At 38.0% G+C, this 19,187-nt stretch overlaps 3 protein-coding genes and 1 non-coding gene across 8 annotated transcripts in view; all 4 read left to right on the top strand.

Moving 5' to 3' along the window:
• LOC131318870 (ubiquitin-ribosomal protein eL40 fusion protein) overlaps positions 1-19,187 on the top strand; it is a 95,990-nt gene that overhangs the window by 21,611 nt on the left and 55,192 nt on the right. The gene's annotated exons all lie outside the window — the stretch shown is intronic.
• On the top strand, positions 1,465-1,557 carry LOC131321432 (small nucleolar RNA Z266). The gene has a single exon (XR_009198478.1). It is a non-coding gene; the product is annotated as a small nucleolar RNA Z266 (small nucleolar RNA).
• LOC131318866 (sorting nexin 1) lies at positions 6,788-16,777 on the top strand. The gene is made up of 11 exons (XM_058348882.1): positions 6,788-7,046; positions 7,176-7,310; positions 8,413-8,548; positions 10,424-10,557; positions 12,095-12,169; positions 12,788-12,947; positions 14,670-14,803; positions 14,907-14,975; positions 15,446-15,525; positions 16,204-16,264; positions 16,350-16,777. The coding sequence occupies exons 1-11, from the start codon at positions 7,035-7,037 to the stop codon at positions 16,557-16,559; spliced, it is 1,206 nt and encodes a 401-aa protein (XP_058204865.1). The 5' UTR covers positions 6,788-7,034; the 3' UTR covers positions 16,560-16,777.
• Positions 11,134-19,187, top strand: part of LOC131318868 (protein ORANGE-LIKE, chloroplastic) — a 54,915-nt gene continuing 46,861 nt past the window's right edge. For both annotated transcript variants that reach the window (XM_058348883.1, XM_058348884.1), the window contains exon 1: positions 11,134-11,137. The gene's annotated coding sequence lies outside the window, so the exon portion shown is untranslated. The remainder of the gene's footprint in view (positions 11,138-19,187) is intronic.

Here is a 19,187-nt window from a genome sequence, read left to right on the forward strand (position 1 = left end):
TGGAAAGATATTTGCACAATTGGGGATGTGTCTTCATGTATCGGCACTATAATTCAAGAGGGATTTAGATTACAGATCAACTCAGGTTTGGGGATTTCTTTTTGGAATCATGTATGGCTAGGGGATACAACTCTTAGAGAAGATTACCCTCGGCTGTACTTAATTTCTTCTCAAAAAGAAGCGGTGGTCAGTGCGGTGAGGGGCGGATCTGATGAGGGCAATTGGAATCTGACATTTTGTAGGGCCTTACGTGATTGGGAAAACCTTCAAGTGGAGGAATTAAAGCAGAGGTTGCTACTTGTTAATCTTGATTCAGCCAAGCCAGATTCTGTTCTTTGGCAATGGTCCTCTGACAAGCATTTCTCGGTAAGATCTGTATATTACCAGTGGGAGAATGGAGGTTTCTCAAGAAATTTGGTGTTGGAAGCTCTTTGGAAGAATCTCTGTCCCCCAAAGGTGGAAATATTCGCTTGGTTGGCTATTCAATCCAAGGTGGCTACGAGATCCGTGCTTTTGGAAAGAAATCTGATCCCCGAAGGTCAATCTGTCCTTTGTCCATTTTGCGTGCTGCACTTGGAAACTCCTCATCACTTATTCATGCATTGCCAATTTTCTTGGGGTGTTTGGTCGCGGATTCTGGATTGGTGGCATGTAAGTTGGGTGTGCCCTGCATCTTTGGAAGACCAGTTCATTTGGTGGGTTGGCAGTAGATTCAAAAAGTGGGAGAAACACCTATGGGAAATTACTTTCCTCGCAACAGTGTGGTCCTTGTGGCTGGTAAGAAATGCTTATGTGTTTAACAATGCTTCAACAAGTACTGGGGAAGTGGGCGAATTGATTAAAACTAGAGTTGCAATGTGGGCAAAGGCAAAGTTCGACATAAAAGTGTATTCAGTGGAGGACTTCAGGATTTTTTTGGATGGAGTTCGTCTATTGAAACTGTAAATTGGTTGGGTGGTGAGGTGTTAGCCATCCAACTGTTTGTTGGAGGGTTTCATTTTGTTGTTCCTTTTCTTTTCCTTCGTTTTGCTCAAGTAAGTGTGTATTCTTACTGTGCTTGAGCCTCCTCGATGTATCCTTTCGAGATGTTATAAACGGTTCGTCTTTGCCGAGCAAAAAAAAAAACTTTCTTTGATGAACTTTTTGATAGGGAAATTAGATTTGGCAGATTTGCGTAGAACTAATGTTGTGCAGTTTCCGTTACTCGAAATGCAATACTTGCTAATTTTTCTCGTTTGATCTTTTATGTTCTTATGGGAACTCAGTTGGTGGAAGAATGATATTTGGTAAACTAGAGGAATTATAATGGGTAGTTGTAAATGTTGATTAGAAACAGGTGTAGGTGGTGAAAAGATGGTAACTTCAAGAAATTGTTTTGGAAACTCTTCGTTTCTGTTCCTAGAAATTTCCATGCTATACTTGGGTCTTCAATTCGTATTTTGGGGGATAGAAAGGAAAGGCAAATTGTGGCAAGAATGATGAAACAATTAGATGAGTGAATGGAGATATCCATGAACTAAACTTTTGAGGCTTATTGATATTCCGACTTTGCCACTCCTTTCTAACTTGTCTTGTATTTATTCCACCATCCTTGGATTAGCTTATGTGCTTGAGTTTGATTTTTTTCCGATAATTAACTATGCTAGGTAACTAAAAATAGCACTGATGTAGGACTCCGTCCACATCGGAAGTTAATATGGCCATATGGGTGATCTCGGGTATATAATAAATCATAAAAGCCACTATTAATGACTTGAGCGTAAGCATTTTGTGTCATTTGGTTAAGCTCCAACAAGTTATCAAGCCAGTGGTCTACATGGGGCATTCCAGTTGGTATCAGAACTTGGTTTTGGTTTTTACACTTGCATTTGGCGTTGGATCCCTTGAGTTGTCTTAGCAAATCAGATGTGATTTTATTTGTTCAATTTCGCATCTAACTTATTGTTTGGTATGTTATATTCTCAAGCTCAGGGTACGTATCCTCCATGACATACTGTGAGGTCTATAGTTATTGGTCGCATTGGAGCCACTTTTACTAGTAGTGGTCGTGTGCACTCAATAGTTTGTGGTCGAGATCCTAACAAATTCTATAATTCAGTTACAAACAACAGTTAATCTCGATTCCGAAGCACTTGCAACCCAGTTATTCAAAAATTATCCATCACCCCATTCACTCCAGTTACTTCAGTTGACCTAATCGCATTAACAGTTATTCAATAAGTATCCATCACCCCATTCACTCCAGTTACTTTGGCTGACCTAATCGTATTATTAAATCCCACAATTGTTCATCAAGCTATTCTGACCTTGGTGAGATTGTTCACAAGACAGCAGGACCGGTAGATGCAACAAAAGTCAATAACTCCGGATATAATTTCAATTGTACAGTGTTGGATATCTTTTTAAAGGCAAACCCTCAATCTCTCATGGGGTTAGATAAACCACCTATTGCAGAAGCTTGGCTGTTGAGAGTGGAGAAAATATTTATCTTGTGGGCTGTTTTTATTTTATGGATTGTTTTGAGATACAAAAGACAATCATTGGCAACTTTTTTTTTTTTGAACTGGTAAACATATATTCATAACAAAAAGAGCTATTACAAAGGACACAGAGGTCCCAAAATACAAGAAACCAAAACAAAATACAATGAAAAATTGGGAATTTGGTGTAGGAACCCACCAATCCTGGAGGTGGGTGGATGAATCAAGATCTACATCTACACCAACTGTAGCTCGTTCCTATCGTATTCGTCGCCACAAGACACCTTTATCGATGTCGATGAGTAGCCTTGAAGTCCGTCACCTACATTGATTAGAACCAGGAACCAAAACCCAGACCTGATTCCCCAAATATGAGCCACAACAGCCCGGAGAAGGGAAAGCATGAAGAGGGGGGCGGATGTTGGAGAGAAGGGTTCTCTCTAGAGTTTCTAGAGGGTGACTCTCTCTCAACTCTTCTCGACTCTTCTATCATTGGCAACTTATAAATTGGAAGGCGGGGCAGAATATTGCTGATGTATGCCTATGTAACAATATAAGGGTAAGGAGTATGAATTAGTTTGGAGCATTTTTAACAACTTTGATGGTAAATACATTCCTCCGGTGATTAGAAACCAAAAGCGGGTTGAGTTTCGTAATTTGAAACAAGGGTGTCAGTTGCTAAATATCAATACAAAAAAAGAAAAGAAAAAGAGTTGTCGAGATATTTAAATTTGTGTTGATATTCAGTTAGTGACGCCTTGTTTTAAATTGTGAAATTACCTCTCCCTCCTCCCATCTTTGGTTCTCTCCCTACAAATCTTCAAGAATTCCCTCTATCTCTGATTCTCTCCCTACAAATCTTCAAGAACATCTTCAAGAACTTCCTCTCATCAAAGATCTCTCCCTCTATTACTGATCATTTCTCTAAAATTTTCACCATAGTTTGATTGCATGGGAGCCTCATGCGGCTGATCTGAGATCCATGACTCTCGAAACGTGTTGTCTACATCGTCGTCGGCTTGAGTCTGAATCCAGACGGATAATTGTACATCACCGGAGGGGAAAGAAGGATCGGCGTTGGGCTTCGAAATAACGTTGGAGAGGCCATCGAGCATAATCCAATCAGTCCTATGAAAAAAGGGATTAAACACCCAATCGACACAAGAACTCAGAAACGCTTTGGCATCTTGAAATTGTTTAAGACCAATGTCATTGATCGAGTCCTCCGCAGAATGCTTTGTCTCAACACAAAGTTCGTTGAAAATGGAGTGATTGTCAAGAGGAGCTGGTGCACTTCTCGATAGATAGTTAGGGTCGTGTTGACCAATGCACAAGTGGTGGTTGGGACTCTTCAACTTCTGCAGGGGGCCCCTTCTCTGCGGGAGCGGGACATTAGCAACTGGCGTTGGAAGACTGTTCGGGTAGTTGCCAATTTTAAAGGTGGAGATCTTACAAGGGTAAAGGTTTTGTCAGTAGATATTGTCAATGTTTCAGCCTTACTTCAAATACCTCCACGTGTCATAAAACCAATTATTAACGAACCTTGCGCCTTCACAAATGTCATTTCGGAGCCGGGTCATTTGACCGAACTTTCATTTTCTGTTAGATTTGGACACGTCATCTCTGCAATCAACCCCTTGAGTGATTTTTTTCAGAAATGCAAATCCCAAGGTAAACTTACTGACCTCATTAACAGATACATGAAGATGCTGAAAGTGGATGTTTGGGGCACTCCGGGGTGTTCCGGAGGCCCCTTATCGCTTGAGGATGGCTGCTTACTAAACGCTGGAATCCATGAAATGTCCCTACAAGGAGCCAATGCTTGTTATGGGCTTCCTACATCTGTGTTGGCTGCATCTCTCGATAGGATGTTCTCAGGCAGTAAAGAAATGTCATCTCAACTCTTAGGGAGCTACTATTGGTAACCATGGATTGATGTGACTGGATTATGTGGAACTTAGTTTATTTTATGTTTCTACATTTGTTTATGTAGTAGTATATTCATCTGAATTCCTAGGGAGATTTGATTTTTTAAGGATGTTCAATGTTTATTAGACTTTAATTGTTGCGACGGGTCCAGCTCCACGTCGTGGTTTTCGGCGGCTTTTCTTTTTTGATTTTGTTGTATTTTATTTTATTAGTTTGGTATTTTGGGACCGGTATAGAGTGTTTCCTCTTATTGTACTGTGTTTACTTTGGTTGAGAGTTTCTTAATAATATTGAAATGATCTGGTTCAGTAAAAAAAAAAGACTTTAACTGCTGTATTGGTAACCATTGATTAATGTGACTCTTCAAAAAAAAAATTTGTGAAATTATCATCGAAGTTTTTAAAAGTGCTCTGAACTATTTAGTGCCCTTTACCATTATATTGTTGTTAAGCCGTACATTACCGATGTTCCGTCTCAGAAAAGATTTAAAAAATTAAAAAATAAAAAATCTTCAATATAAACGACCAAGTTTGACATTAGGGCCCCGTTTGATAGCAGTGATAGATGGATGAGATTCGTAAGGAGATATGATTAGAATTGGGATTGGATGAGATTCGTAAGGAGATATGATTATGATTGGGATTGGTAATGAGAAGGGATTGATAATGAGTATGTTTGTTTGGGATGAGATTAGATGATGAGATTATTAATATCATGTTTGTTTGAGATGAGATTAGATGATGAGATTGAATTGATAGAAGAAATTGGTAATGAAAAGGGATTAGTAATGAGAAATGGGTTGGGATGGAAATACGACTACCAAGTCCCACGGGGTATTGCTAATACTCCTAAAGGCCGGATTGGACATACCAACGGACTAATAGTCATGACCTTTTTTTGTTACCAAACAGGGTATTAATAGTCCCATGGGATTAATACTCCAATCCCAACCCCCAAATAAGACCCCATGAAACATGGAGGGTTTGTCTTTAAAAATCTATCCGGTACCTTTATCTAAAATAAATGAAGAAAAATTCTAAAATCAGCCCAATTGACTGATAATAATAAGTGTGTGAATGCGTATTAAAGGGTGTAAAAAATACACAGAAATAAATGTTTTTATTGTCTTTTAGTATGCTTATCGTCAATTCAGTGGCTAACAATAGCAAGATCGATAAATGAATTTGTTGCATCTATCGGTCTCATTTGGGTTTGTTGCCCGGTGAACAATCTTTCCAAGGTCTGAATAGCTTGATAAATAGTCGTGGAGCTATGCGGTCAATTCAACTTAAGCAACTAGAGTGTAATGGTGCAATGGGAACATTTGGAATAACCGAAGGTGCTGGTGCATCAAAATTGACATTAACTGTTGGGGTAGCTAAATTTACATAAGCTGTTGGGAGGATAGCCCGAGCTCAACCACGAACACTTGCGTGGTCTGACCACGACCACAAACTACAAAGTGCAAATACCAAATGTAGAAGCAATTACTGTAGATCTCACACTACACATAGTGGACGGTCCATCACCTTAAGCTTAAAAATACTCTTCAATGTAACATACCATAAAATTAAGGGGGAATTAAACAAATAAAATGACGACTCATGCGGCTATAAGATAGTATTAAGATGTTGATACCACTATTGTCACACCTAAAAAATTGAAACCAAAACTATTAGCTCATATTTGATCGAGACATGAGGCCACGATGATCTGTCATGATTAGAGAAATATTGCAAGGAATTATATGATTCATTAGATGAAGAGGAATTTGAAGAAAATAGGAGCAACGTAATCTATACATATATCAATTAGTGTGTGTAGGTCTCACATGTATGTGCGAGGTTGTAAATGGTGTTGTGGTTGAATTGTTCTGTTTGTAGTTGGATTGTTTTTATATCGATTCTCCCATAGATCTTGCATCCTTTGCACAAAAAAGATACGTACTCGTAGGAATTTTGAATTTCTAATTTCCTCCATTTCTAATTTTTTTAATCTAATACTCATCCCGTCCCAAAATAATTGATCATTTTTCATTATTTGAACTTTTTAAAAAATACTTATATTTTTTAATTTCAAAATTTTTATACGCAACATATATGTTGGCTTAGTTTTATTAGATCTTTTTAAAAAAATATTATAAATTAGAAAATCCACTTTTTTTGAAAATCTAAATAGTAAAATATGAACAAATTATTTTGAGAGGGGGAACACCTTCTAAAATTGTTTAGATAATCAAATGGCTTGGAGCCAAGCGATTATCTCCTAGTCTTTTCACAAAAGAGGTCAGGATTCGAGTATGAATTAATATTTAAAAAAAAAAGAAAAAGGTTTTTCCAAGAAAATACGCAGCCTAGTTGGTTACGTGGCTTTACACTTTGGCACACCCATGAAGCAAAGGCCACGTTAGCCACACCCAACTCCTCCGCTGAAAACTGACTTCTCTCCGATTCGTGCCAGTCACCTCCGCGCCATATCGCTCCTCCTCCGAAGACTCTCTCTCAGGTCGACGGAGCCGTGACCCCCCGCTCCAGAGGCGTATTCCGGACTCTCCTCCATCCATCGATCTCAAACTCCATCACTCTACCCTCTCTCTCTCTCCTCCCCCCTATTTCCAATTCCGCCATGATTACGCAGGTAATTCCGGATCTGCCGCCACCTTTTCTGCTGCACAAACTCGGCGTGTGTGTAGACTTCGTATTACTACGAATGTATTTATGATTGTTTTTTCTTTTTGGGGATTTTGGTTTTGATCGAAATATGCAGCAAAGAAGTTTATCGGGGTCGTCGCAGAGCCCTAGATCTCCGTCTGCTCAACTGTTCCTATCAGTCTCTGTTACTGATCCTGCTAAGATGGGGACCGGCGTTCAAGCTTATATCTCCTACAAAGTCATCACCAAGGTATGCATAAATACGGGTGTGGGTTTGATGATCATTGTTATTAATTGTTTTTCAGAGAGAAATTTATGTAGGATGAAAAATCATTAGGTTACCCGAGTTTCTCCGTAACAACATTCAGAGAAGAAGTTGACCCTAAGGGGTTAGGTTGGCTTGGTGGTCTTGGCCTGGGACTTAGGGTTTGCTCCATCTCAGGTTGGATTCCCCTCACTAACAACTCTTGGGGCCACCTCAACCCACACTTACACGTGTGAAACGGCTGTAGGGATTTGTCCAAGGGGCATGTGAGCAAGTTGGCTTAGGACACCCTGCATTAAAAAATTAAAAAAACCAGGACTTAACCCCAAGGGGTTGGTGGGCGGTCAAGGCCTGGAACTTAGGGTTTGCATCCTCCTTGGGTCTAAGGTTCAAAACCTCCAAGCCCCAAGGTGCTATCAACTTGTTTTGGCGGGTCCATGTGGGGCGTTTGCTTGGGCTTTAATTGGGGTCTCCCCTACTGGACTGGACCGTCAGATTGGTCCCCCAGGATTAGTCAAGGTGCGTGCAATGTGAATTGAACATGTGAACTTTTTGAAGTTTTAGCTTAGAATGGTGTGTGCAATACGAATTGACATATATGTCAGATACTTGGATTTAGGGAGGTGAGGGAGGAAAGTAATTGGTAACTGTTTTCCTTCTGTTACATCGTGCAAATACCCGTAATTGGAAGATGGAAGAACAGAACGAAAAGGGTATGAGTCCTATACATTATAGATGGTCTCTGGTTAGCACGCGGTTACATTGCAGTATAAGGTTTATGTGGATCTTCTTGGCTGCCATAGACATTAAATGGTATTTTCTGCTAGAGATGTGATGTTATAACACAAACTCAGAATCCATTACGGCTCGGTAGTATTCAAATACCGATTTACTCTGGCTGTAATGTACTGTGGAATTACATGCATGCACTGTTGCATTCCGCTAAATTTATCTTGTGGGTGAGATCCTTAATATTTTCTTTGATAACATTTAGTTATGATTTTGTTCTTTTCGTACTAGAAAGGAAGAATATTTATACTAACGATGTCAGTCACTACTCGAATGACTTTTGAACTTGTTTTGGCAGACAAATTTACCTGAATACCAAGGGCCAGAGAAGATTGTTATTCGCCGTTATAGTGATTTTGTTTGGTTACGTGATCGTCTTTTTGAGAGATACAGGGGTATTTTCATCCCTCCTCTTCCAGAGAAGAATACTGTAGGTAATGATCCCATCTCTTTCTCTGTTACTTTCGTTCCTAGCGGAGAAAATGGGTAGAAATTAGTAGTAATTTATGACTATACATTAGTTTCTAGTGAAATTAGGTAGTAACTAATTTTCAAAAAAAAAAAAAAAAAGGTAGTAACTAACTGCCTTCAATTTTTGCTATTAAGCTATTAACTGAGCTCTACAAGTAAGACATGGTAACTTTGAGAGTGGTTCCATGGATAATATTATCTTTAAGCAATATATTTCTATATCAGTCAATCGCAACACAAACTTGTTGTAGCCAGATTGGTAGAGAAAGAAACATTAACCCTGTAGTGGCAAGATTCCATTAAACAACCTGAATTAATCGACAATGAGAAAAAATTTCGAGGCAAAATTCTTGTAACCAAATCTCTTATCAATTCTAAAAGCTAAACCAATTAGCAAAAGGGATAAACTGCTACATACGGACTCTCCTTCAATCTGAATCCTTGCATCCAAAGGTTCTATTCTGACCCTCATGCAATAACTAACTCACACATACCATGTGATGATTTAAAAAAATTTCAATGTACTTTAGTTGCACGAGACTCCATTATGCCAGGCAGCTAGAGGCCACCGTCATCCACATCATTCCTCAATTCCTCATATCTGAGGAAAAACTGTCCTCCAGTCAGTCACCTCCTTTGTAGAAAGCTTGCCATGGTAAGGAACACAATGCGTGACATTGAACACATCCAAGGCACGATAACTTCGCCACTTCGGATGGACCATACTCATTTCATTCAACTTCTTGTTCATTCCTGGTTGCATCCTGCCAGTCGACATTGAAAGCCACTATCCTCGTGTGCAGATCTCTTCCAGCCTTGTGTATAGCATTGTTAGCCTTGTGATAATCCTTCATAACTCCTCCATGTCTTCAATCTTCACAAGTGTCTTCTGAGATTGGGAGATGAGTCAAGTCAGGGTCCTATTAGGCTTTGCACCATAGCCAATTTCACAGGACACAATCCGGCATTGCAATTATTGCGAGAATTGTTGGCTAATTCAGCAACTGATAGCTCTTGAGACCAGAGCCTATGATTACACGGGCTATTCACCTCAGTTAATAACCCGATGAACATCTTCGGTTTGTCCATGTGGTGGTGGATGCAAGGTTGTGATAAAATCCAGCTCCTCGCCAATATTCTTCCATAAAGTTCTCCAAAAAATTTCAATTATCCATATCCGACGCGAGAGTTAGGAACACCATGCAACCATTGGAGTTCTCTAAGGAAGAGACAAGAAACAATGGTGGAATCCGTTGTCTTCCAACAAGGAAAACCTATCCGGCTATCCCCCACCGCCTTACGGAATTAGTTTCCTTACTCGGAGGTGGTCGTCCAAGCACAAAGCCCATGCTAATCAAAACACACACGCAATTAGGTACTGTGGCATATGTAAAGGCCAACATTTTTTTTTATTGATCCTTTAGCTCTTTGGTGTACATGCCAGTATGACACCGTTTGACATGCCTAGAATCTCTTTCTCCTCACTTTTTTCTCACCAAACTGCCCTAGTTGTGCTTTCATTTATTGCAATTTCCTCCTGGAAGGAACTTTTCAGCACATACTCACCCCCTTGATGGGAACCATAACAAGTTTAAGAATCTTGCTGCCATCCAGTAGTAAGTTCTTCCAGACTTCCAGTCATTCCAGAAGTGGTCTTAGGCAGTATTTACATTCATTCCATGGTCGACTGTCAGGATAATGCCTCTGTTCATAGTGATGTACCCTCTTTCAGTTCATGCGTGATCATAATATAGGTGATCAGTGGCAAATAAAGTTGCAAAAAGTCGTGTACATAATCTGCGATCATACTTGGACTAACTTCAGTTTTTATTATGCAGAGAAGTTTAGATTCAGTGCTGAATTTATTGAGATGAGGCGTCAAGCATTGGATATATTTGTTAACCGGATTGCTTCACATCATGAACTTCAGCAAAGTGAGGATCTGAGAACATTTTTGCAAGCAGACGAGCAGGTAATATCTAAATTTTGGAAAACAAAATTCTCCATGGTTTGTTTTTTTTAAGATTTTGCAAGTTCCTTTGGTCCAAAGTCGGTTAGTAATCATTTTGAAAGATGATATATTTACCCAACAAAGCGGATGCTAAAGATTCCTTACTAAAACTTTTCTTGATGGAAAAAGTCCTGTAGGTTCATAGGTTGCATGTACCATCAAACAGTGTCATATTTCACATGTGATTGAAAGAAAAGCAAGGAAATTATGTTTTAAGGGTACAATACATTTTTCTTGCTGGACCTGGAGCGCGCTTTCATCATTCATCGGCTGAATCTCCAGAGATTAACCCAATGTTTACTAATTTATGTGGAACTTAAAGGTGTCCTTTTGTAAGAAAGAGTTGAATGAGTGAGTTCATTACTTCATTATATTCCATGAAAGAGAAAGGTAGGAATGTGGCAATGATGTACAGGGAAAAAGTTGTGGTACTTAATATATACAAGTGGCCGCTGAAAACAATTGAAATTCTGTGAGCAAGGGCCCTGATAGTCATGTTTCACCCTTGATTTTCCGTCTTTGGCCCAGTGTGGGGAGCAACTGTATTGAAGCTTCCTTAACCTAGTCCGCCATCATGGGGTGGTGGATTGTGCTCTGATTCATTGATTAGCCAACTTGTAACTTGTAGCTAAACGGCTAATCCACAAAGTTGGTTATTGTTGTTTTGCGGATTCATCTGTGGATTCGGGGTTTCATCGCAAAAATCTCTTTTACCTATAAATCGGGCATGTGTCCTTGTTGGACTCTTGTCAGGATTTATAATTGTGCACCTATATACAGCATATCCTGACCAGTCTTCTTTATTAGGATGACTGTGCCACGTTTCTTATGATGAAATCATCCACACACCTTATGCCATTTCAATCTGAGCACTAAGCAGGCTTGAAAGCATTACAGAAACTTATACCACTGTTTGTGGATTGAACTGATGAGCATCAAGTTATTTTTTTATGATCCTCATTTTTAAATATGTTTGACATATGTAAGAAGACATATTCAAACATCAACTACCTCTTAGATGACATTCAATAAAAATCTGTATTTATATGGATTCTCTGGTGGTGCTTTCGATCTCTGGTTTGTAAACTCTGGCAGTCTTTGAATGCACACAGTGGGCCCATAACAGTTAAATTAATGTAGGCGGGGATTTATTGCATCTCTAAATGAAAAGGAAAACATATGTAATATTTCACCTTTGCACAAACTTTAGGAGGAGAAAATCGATGGGGTCTGTCCCTTAGTGGTTGCGAACCATACATTGTCAAGAATTAAACTCTCTTAACTGATACTCAGGATGTGATTATGGTACTTCTGATGTGTCAAATGGTTAGCTACGTTTTGGGAAAAGTTTCTTTTACCTAAATGCTTAATATGTAAACTGATCGATTACTACTATACCTCTCAGAATCTATTAAGCTCTCTCTCTCTCTCTCTCTCTCTCTCTCTCTCTCTGAGTCACTATATCAATCTGATGTCATGTTCTTGCCTCATATTGCAGACAATGGAGAGGGCCAGATCGCAAGAGACTGGTATTTTTAAGCAGAAGCCAATGGATTTTATGCAAATCTTCAAGGTAACTCACAGTAAACTAAAATATAAACAAATTCTTATTTATCTTACAGCAATTTGATTGCACAAAGCTTTGGATAATATTGGACATCTAGATAGGAACCTTCTTGTTGTACAGTTTGTTGGGGCCATAACGATGAAGTTTTTATGAATAGGTTTTATGTTAGCTGACTAACCTCTCAGAAGATATTTATTGTGTGGGAAACCCAAGAAGTTATCCTGTATTTAGTTGCTTATAAGAACTGGGCTGTTATGTATTTAACAGATACTGGACAGCATGGGATAAAGAGTCTAGCTGGGAAGTAGGTCCTGAAGTTTTTTTTATTCTTGATCCATAGCTCAAGTTAGGGTGGATGGTATTTCCGCAAAACTATTAAGATGCAATACGACGAACTCCGAATTGTTGTGTATTTAGTACAAGTGTTCCCCACTCCTGTATCGTATAAGCAATTGCTACTAGAGAGTTCATTAATTTTCTGAGTCAGTCTTCATTTCTCTTGATAGATTGTGGTCTGCATTGGGTCCCAATTGGGCTTTTAGGGTTGGTCAAATTGGAACAACCTCCATTGGAAAAAATGAAATGACCCGTAACAATTAATGACTTCTCATCTGCTTTTGACAGGATGTACAGTCTAAAGTGAGTGACGTAGTACTTGGAAAGGAAAAACCAGTTGAAGAAGTCAATCCTGAGTATGAGAAACTGAAAAATTACATCTTTGAGCTTGAAGATCACTTAGCTGAAGCCCAGAAGCATGCATATCGTCTGGTAAAGAGGCACAGAGGTATTACTGACTTCAATTTTGGTTTTTCTTTTTTTTTTTGTGCCTTTTTTCTAATAGAGAAAGTTTGGACAGTCATGGTATACTGTTTTTTAGGGTAGAATGCAGTGGGGTGCTATGTTACACGGTGAGGGTATCGGGTGCAGGTGTATGTCTGGGGTCAGACACCAAAAAGTCTACTGACTATGGATACGTGGATATGGATCTCGATTTGGATGTGGCCCATATGGGTACAGGGATATGATAAATAACGTCTTTTCGCAACGTATTCTTTATATTGTACAGTTTTGTATATGCGTAATTCTATTATTAAAGATGCACAACTTTGTTTGTTTGTTTTTTTTTTTTAACTAAGGAAAATAAAAACCCATGATGTGTTATTTTAGCAGCCCATTTTGGAGTCTATTTTACCATACCTGCCCAAATATTCAACCCAATGGTAGCCCAAAAAGAGTGAAATAAGCCCATTTCCAAAAATAAACCCAATTTTGCAACCCAAAAGAGAATAAAACAGAACCTGATTACAAACAAGCATCATATATCTTGTCGGTCTACAGCTTTCGTTGATGACAACCTTGCAGCGACAATCTGGCTCCCATGTCCCTGTCAAACCATGTACCCCTTTACCTCCTCCTCCTTCGTCTTCATATTCTTCCTCAGTGAACCCAGTCTGCGAAAAAACGGATGTATCTGGAATTTTTTGGCTGGATCCCATACCAAACCCGTGTCATGTTGTGCCAACGTGGGTGGTTTGCCGAAAACCGGGGATCCATGTGCGCTAATCCTCACTTTCCAGAAAGGAAGAGTGTGAAATTCTTTTCCTTTCCGCAGGGACGTTTCGAGTCTATCTCTTTATAGGGAAAGTTTAAAAAATAATCAAACTTAGTAAAGCCAAAGTCAATGAGGGTACTACTGTGAAGAAATGGAAACCTTCAGATGCAAAAACTAGATTTCAAAAAGATAATATCTAAAAAACGATGAGCAGTGATTGCGGTTTGATTGGTGCTGATTTAGTATTGCTTTCCGACTGGCAGTCAGAATTTTTTTGAATATTTCTTTGAATTCATTTGAGATGTGAGTAATAAACGAAAGGAAAAGGAAACAACACCATAGATGTGGGGCTAAGGGAGGCCACCCATGGCCCCCCTCAACTTTCGACTACACGTGCTATTATCCCTATGGTTTATGCCACTTGGTTACCATTGTATTCTCATCAATTCTGTACATTGCAAATGGTTGTCTTCTGGATTTATGTTATTTCTCAACTACGAAAAGTAAATAGTGTGATTTTATTCGTATAAATCGTTTTGGTTGCTAAACCACCTACCCATTGGATGATGGAGGACGTAGGTATTTGTTTAAATGATATATAAGAACTTGTTAAAGTGTATGAATATATGTGAAGAGTGTGTTGAAACTAATATTCCTGGTCGAATTCACCCCATACCACCAAATGGTGGTGATTGGAAGGCCCAATTTATGTCAACTCATAAAATGACTGCTGTTGGTTTATTGATTTTTCTTGCTATTTTTGTTATAATGGTTGTCATTTTCAGAAGCTTTTATTTTTTGCTCTACACTTTTGGCCCTCCTAAAGTCGAATTCCTTCCGTGTATATATATTGTTGTGCATCCAGCTTCATTCATGAAATTATCATTCTCTTCTTCCATTGTTATACTTGGACGAAGTTGAATATATTGACCATTGTACAGTCTCTTCACACAGAACTGGGGCAATCCCTGTCAGATTTTGGAAAGGCAGTAAACCTTCTCGGTGCTTGTGAAGGAAATGCTCTTGGCAAGGTATTTTCTGAGCTAGGTGCAAAATCAGAGATTTTGTCGATTAAGTTGCAAAAGGAGGTAAGCCTCATTGTTGGCTCATGCATTTTCGTCAAACAATACTGGTCTTCTGTAAAATGGAATATCTCGTTGTGATGATACAGCTGCCTTTGCTATCATTCAGGCCCACCACCTGTTAATGAATTTTGAAGAGCCATTGAAGGATTATGTTCGTGCTGTGCAATCTATAAAGGTAAGGTTTTTTGGCTCATCCAATTTTTGAAATGGTATCAATGTCCACATAAGGGCTTCGTGTGTTTTCAACTTTCCTTGTTTCTTTGATTGGACTAATAGTGAAGGGAAAGAACTCCAGAGGATAAGTAAACCCATGGGATTAATACTGAGGGGATACAATGTCTCCCAAAATGTTGGTATCCTATATCTTGTGGGATAGATTATCTGATGGATTTTTTTATCCTAGCCCTAAAAGTTCCTGCCAACCATGGGATATTGGTTCTCTAGGGTTTACAGTCCAATCCGGTGCTTTAATCAGGCAAACAAAGATGGCCTAAAAATGGCTGCTTAAAACTCGTAAAAGGAACAAGTGATAATGATTGTGGATCTTTTGGTGGAAATCTCCTGTTATGGCGTTTAACCTTCTTTTGGGGCATCAATTACATTTGTTATAGAAGCTAATTCCCTTGTTTCTGTCTTTTGAAACAGGCCACTATAGCTGAGAGAGCCAATGCTTTTAGGCAGCAGTGTGAACTGGCTGAAACCATCAAGCTGAAGGAAATAGATCTGTATGACAAAACTTGTTTTCATATATCTCTTGCATACACCCACCCACACACCATCTCTTGCATATCTCTATTCTCTGCAAATACAAAACTTGCCTTTGTTAGTAATATTCCGAGTTATGATAGTTTGCAAACGTCTGAGACTAATAAATTATTCTGTTTTGAGTTTTTTGCTCAGATTATGCTTTCAAATGTGCTGTTTTTTTATAACGAGATTCACGTCATTACCACTATTCCCCTCCAAAGAATAGTAAATTAAGTGATTGAATTATAGTAGACACCTTAGGTCATTTGTCAATATGTTCACATAACTTTCTTTTTCATATTCAAGATCAACACTACTGTGAGTATTGTGTCAGCTGTTTTTAGATGACCTTACTTGTCTTATTGTTTTTCCCTAAGAAAGGATTCGTTTCTTCCAAACATTAGATTCTGTGAGAAACTTCAGTTTATGGAAGTCCAAAGCACATATTATTACAGTATTGTCATCTGTGTCTTCTATCTCTTGCGGTGGATTAAATCGAAGTGATCACACAAGTTTTCTGTTCACATTAACAGAGTATGAAAGAGGAAAGTTGTAAACCAACCGCCCTTTCAATCCATTGACATTAGGAGAAACATTATCTAGTTTTAAGTTTTCTGTTTTGTGCTCAGTAATTATGCATACTTTGATGTTTGCAGAGACAGACACAGGGCTACCCAATCAGAAAAACTGCCAGAAGCTGAGCGTGATTATGAAGTGGTTAGTTTGATGTTGGCATCCTATAGATGTATTATTAGCTCAGGTAATCTTATTTGTTTTGCTGATATTGGTTTTGTAAATGCAGCTGAAGGCAGATAGTGAGGAAGCAACTAGAAGATTTGAGACAATTGTGAAGCTAATGAATGAGGAAATTGTGCGGTTCCAAGAACAGAAAACAATAGATATCGGAATCGCTTTTCATGAATTCGCAAAAGGACAGGCACGTTTGGCAAATGGTATAGCTGAGGCCTGGAGAAGTCTCCTTCCCAAACTCGACGCTTGCTCTTCTTCGTGAAAACATAAAACCCCGCTACCAGACTGAAACAACATTATGAAGTTACTTCTGTTTTCTCAGTGTTGTATGAAACTCTGGTACTTTTCTTTTTCCGTCACTTGCAGAAATTCACAGCAAAGTAAAAAACTGAGTTCTGAATCCTTGGGACACTGTTAACGTAACAAAATTCGTGTATCTTAGACTTGAAAATCCATTTTGCATAGATGGTTTTTGCCTTTTGGTTTTTGTTTTGTTTTTATTTTAGCCACACTGAGCATAGAAGTAGTGCTGAATGTAGACGTTGGCATTGCCAACTAAAATTGAAACACTGCTACGGTTTCTAACTGGTCCTTATTTTCTGCTTGGTGTATCTGATATCTGATAATAGGAACTGGTATTATTAGCTATGAGGACCAGGGCTAAGTTAATATATTTAAGTTCTTCGAGCATAGTACTAATTTAAGGTCATTTTCCGAAAAGTCTACACCCACCCTTATCTTTTACCGCTCCCCTTCCTGTACTCAATCTCATCGTCTAAAAATGTTTTGGACAGTTTGGATTTTAAACAAACTCTTCCAGGGTTTTTCCCCGGAAGAGTTTGTTTAAAATTCGGATCATTGATTGTCGAGGCGGACAGTGAGATTGAAAAAACGGTGAAACCGTGTAGTGGGCGTAGCTAGGGCTAATCTTGGCCATGCACTTTTTTTCCTGAAATATCTGGAGGTCAAATGAATAGACTATTTCTTTACTCATACTTTTTAGTAAAAACTTTATTTGAAATAAGATACGCAAATGGACCAACAAAAGTTTAAGCAAGTAAACACTATAATAATGGTATGCCCATCTGTCCCAATTTGTTTGTTCAATTTCGACATACGTGTCTTTCAAAAAATTAAAAAAAGGACAAATAAATCGGGATGAAGGGAGTAGCTATATAAATTTTAAAGAAGGAATATTATTGTCATGCAAAATACTCCTATAAATTGGGTAATTGTTGAAATTTGGTGTAAGTTAAGCTAAAGAGAGTTTCGAGGATTATTTTTTTCAAATTTTAAGTTTGGAGTGAAAAAAGGGCAGCCCTCTTCTCCGAGAGCTGCTACTTCCCCCCCCCCCCCCCCCCTCCTGACACACCCCCCTCGCCGGTCCCACCTCCCTTTCCCGAAATTACACCCCCCCCCCCCCCCCCCCCCCCGCTCTCTCTCTCTCTCTCTCTCTCTCTCTTCCTTTTCTTTCTTTCTTTCTTTCCTTCCTTCCTTCTTTCCAGTTTCTTCTTTTTTTCTTTTTTTTTTTCCTTTTCTTTTCAGTTTTTTTTTTCATTTTATTTCATTTTCTTTCTTTCTAGTTTTGAATTTTTTTTCTCTTTTATAATAGATTGAGTCTAATTCTAGGCTTTGTAAAGTAATTGAGAAAAAAAAGTGTTTCAATTGATCATGTTTATACGACTGTTTTATTTTTATTTTTTTGTCCTTTATAGATTAAAAAATATAGTTACGAAAATAAGTGTTTCAATTTTCAATCCATTTGAACCAGTGCAAAGATGTTATTTTTCTGATCATTTCATCCTAAATGGTCGTAATAAATTTTTGGCTCCAAGGCCTTTCAATGAACACCCTAACCCTAAGAGAGTCCTAAAATTAAATAATGAGTCTTAAGGTGCTCGTTGAAAAGCCGTAAAGCAAAAAATTCATTAAGATTACAATTAGTGTTCGGGAACAATTACGAAATGTATTTTGCAAACGACATACTAATCTAAAATACAAATGTTATATTTAGGATTACTTTTTTTTAACTATAGTGTACAATTTAATAAATTGGTTAACCATTATTTAGCACAAATCCTCTTAACTGATTCAGTAGTATGTTGCTTCAAATTACGTCTCTACTCCATAGGATTGCAAATGGCTGGTTTCTATTTTTTTTTATAACTAAAATGGAAACGTTTTAGGGGCTTCATAAGGGCTACTGTGCCAATGAGGGCAGCAGAGCCCCCAAGTCCCCCTACTTTTTAATTTAATTTTTTATTTACTTATACCTCATTTATTTAATTTTTATAAATACACCCTTTGTATATTTAAAAATATAATTGAAGAATTAATTAAGTGCTTTAATTTTCAATTCAGTTAAATCAGAGCAAGGATCGTTTTTTTTATTATTTTATTTTAAATGGTCATAATGGACAACCAAGTGATCTGTTTAATTCCCTCTGGAGTAAAAAATTTATTAGGACCATTTAGGATGAAATGATCAGAAAAATAACAATTTTGCACCGGTTCAAACGGATTGAAAATTGAAACACTTATTTTAGTAACTATATTTTTTAATCTATAAAGGACAAAAAAATAAAAATAAAACAATCGGATAAACATGATCAATTGAAACACTTTTTTTTCTCTCAATTACTTTACAAGGCCTAGAATTAGACTTGAACCTATTATTAAAGAGAAAAAAAATTCAAACTGAAAAGAAAGAAAAGGAAATAAAATGAAAAAAAAAACGAAATTGAAAAAAAAACGAAAAAAAAAAAAACCGAAACTGAAAAGAAAAGAAAAAAAAAGAAGAAGAAACAAACTGTAAAAAAAGAAAGAAAGAAAAGAGAGAGAGAGAGAGGGAGAGAGAGAGAGGCGTGGGTATAATGGAAAAAGGAGGTGG

This window comes from Rhododendron vialii, chromosome 3a (genome assembly GCF_030253575.1).
Source record: "Rhododendron vialii isolate Sample 1 chromosome 3a, ASM3025357v1".
Taxonomy (NCBI): domain Eukaryota; kingdom Viridiplantae; phylum Streptophyta; class Magnoliopsida; order Ericales; family Ericaceae; genus Rhododendron; species Rhododendron vialii.